General features: G+C 36.6%; 1 protein-coding gene across 4 annotated transcripts in view; it reads right to left on the reverse strand.

Moving 5' to 3' along the window:
- AGBL1 (AGBL carboxypeptidase 1) overlaps positions 1 to 9,632 on the reverse strand; it is a 1,019,050-nt gene extending 1,009,418 nt beyond the window's left edge. For 3 of the 4 annotated variants that reach the window (XM_074234136.1, XM_074234135.1, XM_074234138.1), the window contains exon 1: positions 9,286 to 9,632. In XM_074234136.1, coding sequence (XP_074090237.1) covers positions 9,286 to 9,336 — 51 coding nt within the window. In that variant the 5' untranslated portion in view covers positions 9,337 to 9,632. The remainder of the gene's footprint in view (positions 1 to 9,285) is intronic. The other variant, XM_074234137.1, reaches the window with a different exon arrangement.
- Positions 9,633 to 10,665: the final 1,033 nt, after the last annotated feature.

The raw sequence follows: 10,665 nt of genomic DNA on the forward strand, positions 1-10,665 counted from the left end.
CTTCTTGAGTTTTCTATACTTAGCAAGAGCTTCTATTTACCATTAATCCCTAGATTCTTTAGGGCACTGAGTATGTGTGTATACACACACACACACACACACACACACACACACACACACACACACACACTTATAAATCATACACTCAGAGACACAGAGTTGGTAATGGAAACCTACCTGAGGGATTCATTCACCTGAAACATCTTTCCTGGCAAAGAATAAGGGTCACTGAATTCCCTCAACTGATCATAAAAGGGCATCCAAAACACTAAACAAATGAAATATAAATTCAGATCCCCTTCTTTTCATATTCCTATCTCTGTTCTTGGTTTCTTTCTTCTCACTGCCTCCAGCACATTTCATTAATATAATAAGACCCTGGCTTGCAGAATTCTCACCTTGAATAAACTAGACAATATTATTTTGCTAAAAGACCACAAATCCCCTAAACTCACAGGGCTTTGCCTCTAAGATCTGGCAAGAGAAAGAAGCAGTTATACCCAAAAGATTCTATCCTCAAGAGTCCATCTTTGACATGTGTAAAAGTATGAAGTGTCCCACAGGCAAGGTAGGCTGACTGATATGGCCATTGGATATTCAGACTGGTTCTCTTCCTTTTTTAACAAAATTTGACAACTTACAGGTTTTGACCTAAGACTGTGTTTGGCTTTGGTGAGCACTGTTCTAGTTTTTGGAAGACAGTAAATTACGAGTTAGATGTTGTCAGAGAAAAGTCAATGGAGGGTGTGTATCTAACTAGAGTCTAACTTGCCCTAATCTATCAGTTAAATTTCCAAATTTATGCTTATCACCATCAAAGGATGCTGTTCTGCTATTCACCCTTATTATAGATATGGATATTAAAGCAACCAGAATAGTATCTCTAGGAAGTGGGACCCAGAAGCACTGAATTTAATTCCTATATTAGAGTGAATCCTCTACTCACTAGAAAGGGCAAGCGATCTACCTCCATAGCTGAAGTCTTCGGTTCAATAAGTATTTATTAAAAACTAATTATGCACCAGGAACTGTCCTAGGTGCTAGAAAAATAAAGACAAAAATTTTAACAGTTCTGGCTCTCAAGGACCTTTTATTCTGCTGAGGGAAAACAGTACATTTACAGATAAGTGAATACAAACTATTTACTAAATGAATTAAAAATTATTTTGAATAGGGTGGGAGGGGGAAACTAACAATTTAGGGAATAAGAAAAACCTTCTTAGGTAGGGAAGTCCAAATGGCAGATCCAGATCAATGATCCAGCTGAATTCTTCCAATATTCCCCTCCAAATAACTTTAAAATGACACCTGACTACAAATTTTGAGGCACTACAAATAACAAAAAAGCCAGGGTGAGATTTTTTTCTAGCCTAAGAAAACTTAACAATGCATATGAGGAGGTCTATCCAGAGCAGTGACAATAGTGGTAACTTCCTTCAATAACTCTCAGTCCAGAGACTAAGAGCAGGTCAGACAAGTGTTCAGAAGGTGATTATAGGGGACTCTTTGCTGGATATTGTTGGTATCACCCAGTTCTGGATCATAGTTTCAGGGAGTGGAGAAGTATTGATGATCTGTCACAGAGAAGCAAGAGTTCCACTCACAGTACCAAAGCAGAGAAGAGCACTAGCCCATACAGCTGCAAGGGACCAGGAACCCTTCCTTGGCAAAATTCAGAGTGCTTACCCACAGAATAGGCAACCAGAATTGTATCTCTAGCAAATGGGACCCAGAGGCACTGAATTTAATTCCTATATTAGAGTGAATCCTCTACTCACTAGAAAGGGCAAGCTCCATAGCTGAAGTCTTCAGTTCAATAAGTATTTATTAAAAACTAATTATGCACTAGGAACTGTCCTAGGTGCTAGAAAAATGCTTCTCCCAGGATCATATCACCTTGGAAGCCCAAAACTTATAGACCTCCAGAAATGACTCTGAAAACAGTAGTGCATAAAAATCTAAAACCCGTGACAGTCCCTCCCAACTCAAAGGTGAGGAGAAGCCAACTTTATCATAAAGTTCAAAGTCTACAGAAATCCTGAGTAAATGAATAAACAGCAACAACAACAACAAAAGAATTTGACTATAAAATGCTACTATGGGTTTAAGGAAGACCAAGACATAACCTCAAAAGAAGCAACAAAGTCTCAAAGAAGAATACTGATGGACCTAAGTCAACAAGAATTCCTGGAAGAATTAAAGAAAGAGATGAGTGATTCTTAAAACTTTGGAAAAGAAATGAGAATAATGCGAGGAAATTATGAAAAGAGAATTGGCATCTTGGTAAAAGGAAGAATAAAAATACTAACGAAAATACCACTTTGAAAAACAGCAGTCCCTAATGATAAAAGGGGCACAAAAAAATTGACTGAAGAAAAAGATCTCCTTTAAAAAGCAGAATAAGCAATTGAAAAATAAAGTAGAAACTCTTACTGAACAAAATGACTCCTAAGAACTTTAACATTATTAAGATAGTTAAAGGGAGTTTACATAGACAGGGCATGTTGGAATTATCAGCAAAAAAATGAAAGAAGGAGAAAGAAAGATGAACTTGGAGAAAGGTGAAAAGAGAAGTAGAATGGGGAATTTTTTTCTCATGGAAAAAATTATAAGAAAGAAGTTTTATAATGGAGGAGAAAATGGGAGTGGTGGCAAACAATGCTTGAGACTCACTCCCATCAGAGTTGGTACAAAGAAGGAAGAATATATATATATATATATATATATATATATATATATATATATATGTATATATACATTCAATCATGTATAGAAATATAATACCCAATAGGGAAATAGAAGCGTGAAAGTATAAGAAATGAGGGGATGATACAGGAGAAGGTAAATTAAGGAAGGCAGTGGTGAGAAGAAGTGGTGAGATGAGAGAGAGAGAGAGAGAGAGAGAGAGAGAGAATAATGGAAAGAAATGAAGACACATTAATCATAACTAACTATGGATGGGAGAGACTCACTAATAAAAGAAAACAGATAGCAAAATGGATTAGAAACCAAAATTGAACAATATGTTATTTCAAACAGACACACTTGAAATAGAGACACAGACTTCAGCTAAAGTTAAAAAAAGGGGGCGGCTAGGTGGCACAGTGGATAAAGCACTGGCCCTGGAGTCAGGAGTACCTGGGTTTAAATCCGGTCTCAGGTACTTAATAATTACCTAGCTGTGTGGCCTTGGGCAAGCCACTTAACCCCATTTGCCTTGACAAAAAAAAAAAAAAAACCTAAAAAAAATAAAAATAAAGTTAAAAAAATAGGTGGGATAACAATCATGATCTCTGACAAAACAAAAACATATCTAATTAAAAGAGATAATCAGGTAGACTACATTTTGCTTTGAAAGGTACCATAGACAAAGAAAGAATAACCAAAATTTTTATCCCAAATTTCTCTGATAAAAATTTCTTTTCTCAAATATGTATATATATATATATACATATATATATATATACTGATCATAGAACTGAGTTAAATTTACAAAAATAAGAGCCATTCCCCAATTAATAAATGATAAACAGACAGTTTTAAGAAAAAAAGAAAATTAAGCTAACCAGAGTAATATGAAAAAATGCTCTAAATCACTATTGATAAAAGAAAGGCATTAGAATAATTCTAAGGTACCAATCACACCTATTAGAAGTGACAAATGGTAGAGTTGATAAGAGAAAAACAGATTTACTAATGAAATGTTGGTTAAGCTATAAACTGATCAAACCATTCCAGAAAACACTTGAAACTATGCCCAAAGCACCATAAAACTGTTCAGACCCTTTAATCCAACAATACCACTAGAATGTCCAATGAGGTCAGAGGAAAAGGAAAAGGAAGGGGAAAAGAAAAGGGTCCAAAACTTTTTTGTGGTGGCAAAGAATTGGAAATTGAGGGGATGTTCCTCAATAAGGGAAGGGCTAAACAAGTTATGATAAATGAATATGATGAAATGTTATTGTGCTATTAGAAATGAAACAAGGGGTGGTTTTAGAAAAATATGACAGGACTATGTTTTTGGAATGATGCAAAGAGAAGTGAGCAGAATCAGAACACTGTAGCCAGTAACAGCAATATTGTAAGTATGATCAATAGTAAAAGACTTAGCTACTGTCATCAATAAAATGTTCCAAGACAATTCCAGAACTTATGATGAAAAAATCCTATCCATCTCCAGAGACAATTGATAAATTCTGAGCTCAAATTGAAATATAATTTTCTCACCTTATTTGTCTTGATTTTTAAAATATGTCTAATATGTAAATATGGTTTCCATAAATTCACATGATTATTGATCATTGATTTCATATATATAATGGACAATTGCTTGGCTTCTTAGTGGCTTGAGGAAGTAGGGGATGGAAGGAGAGAATCAGGAACTCCAAATTTAAAAATGTTCCAAATAAATAAATGAAAATTTAAAAGATCCCTTACAGGAGGTGACACAAGCTGAACTGTATAGAATTTCTAAGATACTGGGTTGAGGAGGGAGATTAATCAGTCAAAGCAGAAGAATCAATCTGTAAAAAGGCATAAAGACAGGTGATATATCCTCATGTTCTAATCAATTTAGATCACTTGACATTCCCCATTTGTAATAAGAGTAGCCCCTATTTTATGTATCTTGGGAATTTTTTGAATGGATTATCTTTGTTTTGACTTTCTTACCACCATGGGCTAAAAAACCCAGCCTTTGGAAAGTTGGGGTTAGACATTTTAGGAGAATTTCTAGTTCTCTTCAGCAAATACCTTACTGAGCTAACTTACCATTGACCTGATGAACATGGAGAGGAGTGGTCCTTTGCCTAACTTATATTATTTTTATCTTATTTTAAGTAAAGTGGTTTTAAAAAAATTTTGTGGTCCATGAGAATCTCATATTCTAATCCTGAATCTGAAACATTCTGCTATCATGAGTTAGACCTGGCCTAGAATAGCATCTGGTATTGACAGGTCCAAGTCAAACCCTACTTCCTCCATGAAACTTTTATCTCATTAGCTAGTTTATTGCTTTCCTTCTTTCTTCCTCCCTTTAATTTTTCCCCTTTTTCTCTACATGTTTATAGTTTAAATAGTGATTAGGACAGTACCATGGACACAGTCAGAACTAAATAAATATTCATCATAAAAGTAAAACAGATGGTTAAATGAGAATTTAAAGCAACTTATGGGCAGAATTCAAAAGTTGACTCTTGGTTTCTCGGGTATTATCCCACCTTTCCTCAACTCCAGGTTTCTATCAGGAAATGAAAAATTGCTGGAAGTTTAAAGGAGTCCTTATTTTAAGGTTACACACATTTTCAAGGACTCAGAGTTGGACAGGAAGTTGTGTACTTTAGGCAAAGAATCAATTTTAAACTCCAGGCAGACTCCCCTGATCCAACCAAATTTGAGAAGAGAAGGGCAGTAGAAACTAGGGAATGGAAAATGAAAGAAATACTGAACAAGATAATTCAATTTGTACCCCAACTCAGCAAAGGTCTCTGCATTCCCCACCCTTTTTCCCTTTTTTGGCTAGCAAGAAGTCATTCATTTTAGATACTGACAGATGCTGCTTTTTCTTATCAACTTCATCCCTTTTCCATTTGGCAATCCCTACAAGATTTTTCTTTTTCATCTAGAGTCTATGTTTCCACCAAAGCTTGAAATTAACACAGATTTCCATGTTTCCTTATTTGTGTTACTGATAGAGCAAAAATTGAAGACAAATGAGGAAGCCCAAACTTCACCAAGACAAATTTTAAGCCATGCTTCTAAGACTAGCCAATATTGGCATTTAAAAAAAAGTGTATGTGTATATAACTATAACTCTATAGATAAATGTACATATTCATGTATAATACATATGTGTATGTAATATGTAAAATATGTATATGTGTATATAAGTATGTATGTATGTATATACCCTTCTGAATTTTCCAAACCCTGCTGTTCTTTTCTGAGAACAGAAACAATTTCTTTTATAATGATCCTTATTGATATGCAAAAGATAGAAATTCTTAAAATAATTTCAGAAAAAAAAACTCCTGGTACAACCTTTAGTCATATATTTAGAGAAAAATCCCCTAATTCATTTCAACAAAACAGATTCTGAAAATCAGATGGGAACTTAGATATCTTTGAAGTCAGTGGTGTCAAAGTCAAATATAGTCCTGTGGGCCTCATATTGACTTACAAAGTCACATGTTAACATTGCCTATATTGTGAAACATTTCTCAATAAATTTAATCTTGTTTCCTGTTCTTAGGACTGTTGCAAGTCACTCTGATCTAGTCTATATCATTTTACATATAAGGAAACAAGACTGGAAGAAGTATAGTAACTTGGCTAAGATTATATGGCAAGTTTGTGGTAGAACCACTCACCCAGGAATAGACTTCATGTTTCTTGACTCCCAGGTTATTGCCCTTTACCATCATCTGTTTTGATTCAGAGAATGAAATTTCTTGTTATGTCAGAATATTCTTTATGTGGCAAAATTCATATGATCTATAAGACTTACTAAAAACTCTAATTCCCTTCAAACGCATTTCACCAATTCAGTTTTGCTATTGCCAATGGCCAAGCTAACAAGACAGGAAGTCAAATATTGTATATATATCTTGAAATACATAAAAGATGCTGTTCTGAGAGTCCAGGATAAAAGCTGGGGGGGGGGGGGGAGTCACCTATATTGTTTTGGCAGTGATCAAAACCCTGGAGATTATGGGTAAAAGGAATATTAAAGAATTATCTACAGGGACACCATAGATAAATGCAAACAGAAGCAAAGTTACAACATCACAATCCTGTGCTTGCCCAAATAATAAGGCATTTTTCATGTTCCATGTTTCATGTGCCATAATTAGTAGACCTGAGAAACCATAGCAGTGCAAGGATTTATGTGTCAAAATTGGAATGAAGCCTACAACCTATAAGATTGGCAATTTACCATCTTCTCCATTAACACCAACTACATAATGAGAGGTATAGTGGACTACTGAAATAGTCTTCTAATAAGTCTCCCTGCTTCCAGGCTCATCCCTCTTCACCCAATCCTCCTCAGAGGTAGCAAATTGATATTCCTAAACACAGGCCTAATCCAATCACTTCCTTGAAGAACCTTCAAGGGTTCTCTAGAATATTTAAGATAAAATCCCATCTCCTTTATTTGGCATTTAAATCCTTCCACAACCTGACTCCACTTCACTTTTCCAGGTTTATTAAATTTTGCTCCCTCAACTAATGCTTCTTGAGTACAAGAAATTCTTTCCATTTTTTCTTTGTATCCTTTCCACTTAACACAATGTTACATTATTGTTTTGAGTCATTTTCAATCATGTCCAACTTTTCATGAATTCAATGGAAGTTTTCTTTACAAAGATATTGGACTGGTTTGCCATTTCCTTCTCCGGTCCATTTTACATATGAGGAAACTGAGGCCAACAGGGATGACTTACGCAGGGTCACACAGCTAGTAAGAGTCTAAGGCCAAATTTTAATTCAGGAATATGAGTCTTTTGACTCTAAGGTCCAATACTCTATCTATGGCACTACCTAACTGACCTTGGCACAATGTAAATGAGTAAGAAATGATTTATCATATAATTGATTTGCATTCTTTATCATCCAGCCAAACTAGCCTACTTGCTGTTCAGATTAAATATTCCATGCAATGAAAGTAGGAAAAAGTGAATAAATACTTTTCTCTTTTCTCCCCAAAGTTATGAAGTTCATAGAGACATAATTTTGGATATTATTTGTAGGCTGAAGAAGTCAGACTTAGACTCAGGCTAAGAAATAAAAATGATTTTGCTATAAATTGTCCTACTGGGGACCTCCTTTTCTTATTTTCATTTCCTTCTCATTTTCTCTAGCTTTTCTTTTCAATGCCCAATCCCAAAAGAAGTTTATAGTCACATCTTAAATAGCACTCTTCTCAAGAAAATCCAAAGACCCAACAACGAACTCTGAGGGAGCCCAAGAATTGTTAGATTTTGTACATCGCAATAAATGTTATTTTAGTATGACTGATGCAATAGTTTGAAGATCTCTCTGGAAGATGAGTGTGTGGTGTCCATGTACACACACACACACACACACATATATATATATATATACATATATACAGACATATATACATATATATATATATAATTGATGAATAGGATTAGGATGCAGTGAAGATGAAAGTAGAAGAATTTTAATGAATACATTTTGGTCATTTTAAACTAAATCTCAGATATCATATTTTTCCTTTTCTCCTGAAACATAATGCAAAGGAAAATGCAGTTCTTTAAATATTATAGTTAAGTGGGCTCTGAGTAAAAGAGGTCTTGCTATTGTCTGTTAGATTTAAGAAGTTAGAAAATAAGCAAGAATTTCATAATTTTGAGCAAAAGTAGGCCTGCAATTGAAGACTGGGACTTTGCCTTATAGAAAACCTTCATTTAGAGTGTACTGACAATTCTTGTGGAGCCTCAGAAGCACAGAAGTATTTGAGCTTAGCACCTAGTTTACAAAAATAATCAGCTTAAACAGGAAGTTTACCAGATGGCATGCTGGCAGTTCTACCAGAGATGAGTTCTTTGGTTCTCCCCCTGCCCACTGTTTCATGCCCCTTGTCCCAGTGGGGGGGGGGGTCTTATGATATTTGCCTTGGTCTCAAAAATTTCTAGTTATAGCTCTGCAGACCATCCTAAATATCTGGACACATCTAGTTATTAGGGCCTTTTCTTATATGAATAATTTCCTGAAACCCTTGGACACTTCTATGTGACCTTGAGTTAGTTATATGTTTTCCCCTTCAGCTCTGCAATTCTCTGATTCAGGTAAAGAAAACCTACCTTTGAAAGCCAGTAGACCCATTTAGACACTGTCCTACCCTTGTTCTCTCTATTCCTTACTTTTCTCCCCAAAGGTTTCCTGGCTGACCCTACTGACAGTTCTAACAGATTCCTTTCCTTATTGATCAAGCTACTGCTTCCCCACCTCTCCTTGTCTGCCATCATTTCAACATGGTCATTTCAACTCAAATCGCTAATCCCAGCAGGATCAGTTATGGAAGCAGAATAATCACCTGGATCACCGAGTTTAGCACTTAAATACCCAAGCATCCTTTAGGTTAGGCTCCAGGTGGGAAACTAAACTGACAACTCATATTATACTACCTATTCGAAAACTGAGCTTCACAGCACTGAAAGAGAGAGACAGAGCACCCAGAGGAGCTTGGCCGTGAGTCAGGGCTAGCCAGAGGAATGGCAAAAACAAGCCAGCATTCTCACAAACTCGGACTCTTCTTACCTGAAGGGTAGAGAGAAGGACTTGCAAGCCACTGGTTTCTTTTTCAGCCATCCTGATCCTCAATTCAGCAACTCCTGCCCTAAATCTGGAAAAGTGTCTGCAGACTATCGCCTGGCTTTTAGAAAGAAGCTGCCAAACTGACCTCGACACTGGCCTCCTAGGAGCTGAACAGAGATCTCATCTACACATTTGCTGAGTGCTAAAAGTCACAAGCAATGCAACTCTAGACCTCAGCGGAAAGATAAATGCCCCCCGACTCCCTGCTGGCTTGCCCACTGTGAGAAGGGAGATTCATTTCCTATATAAAGAATCTGGGGGATTAGGTAGAGGACAAGCCCATGAAGAGGCCCCAGCATTTGGGGGTGGGGGTGGGGAAGGAGGGAACGCTAGTGAGTCACTCACCTCTAGTACTGCAATGGAACCCAGGGAGAGAAGAAGCCACCTTGGATGGCTGACAGGCATTCCCAGCTGACCAGCCATTTATTTCCAAGCCATCTAAGCAGACATTCTCCCCCTCCCCTCCATTTGTTTTTTGGTCTTCTGCCTGCTCCGATGTAATAGGAGATCTATAGGGCCTTACACAACACGGTTGAAATGTAGGGCAAAATAATGGGATTGGCATCCATATCTTTGGGGAAGGGGTGTTTATTTGCAAGGACATTAGATAGCGCCATATCCAGTAACACTGGCTAACATCCCATATTAAGACACAAGTGATCAGGAGATGTGGACAGAGTTTTCTGAGGAAAATCAAGCATCAATCATAACCATTTAGTATCTGCTATTGTGTTTGTATACAGAGATTACCCAGGGCTAAAATGTTATCTAAATCTATCTCCCTGCCTCAATATCCTCTTTACCATAAAGACTTAGTAATGATCAGTAGAGAGTTCTAGTCTGTTCATTTAGTTTGAATATTTTGATCAAATATATTTACATAGTGTAGATTCCCAAGCAAAATTCTGTGAAATTATGGAGGCAAGCTAAATGGAGCTTGACAGCTAAATTACACATAACCAGAGAAAATGGCTGTCATCTGCCTGAAGAGTGCTCAAAAGATAAACTTCCTTCCCTCATGTGGGTGAGGGGTAGGAATTAATGGGGGATTTAGGCTTATATGAGGGACTCAAATCCAGGCTGTCCTACCTCTAAACTTCAAGCAAGCAGCAACCTAACTATCTTTTAAAGATTTCAAAGCAAAAAAAAATTTCTATTTCTTCATTATTGCAAGCCTCAAATGACACAACTGACTTTGAAGCTAAAAAGTGAATAGACATTGGAGAGAAGCAGCTTTTGGAGATCACCTATTGCTGACAAGAAAACTGAGGTGTAGAGCCTTTGATGTCTGAGGTTTCCAACATCACTGAGACATGCCTGGCC

This window comes from Macrotis lagotis, chromosome 4, assembly GCF_037893015.1.
Source record: "Macrotis lagotis isolate mMagLag1 chromosome 4, bilby.v1.9.chrom.fasta, whole genome shotgun sequence".
In the NCBI taxonomy this organism is placed as follows: domain Eukaryota; kingdom Metazoa; phylum Chordata; class Mammalia; order Peramelemorphia; family Peramelidae; genus Macrotis; species Macrotis lagotis.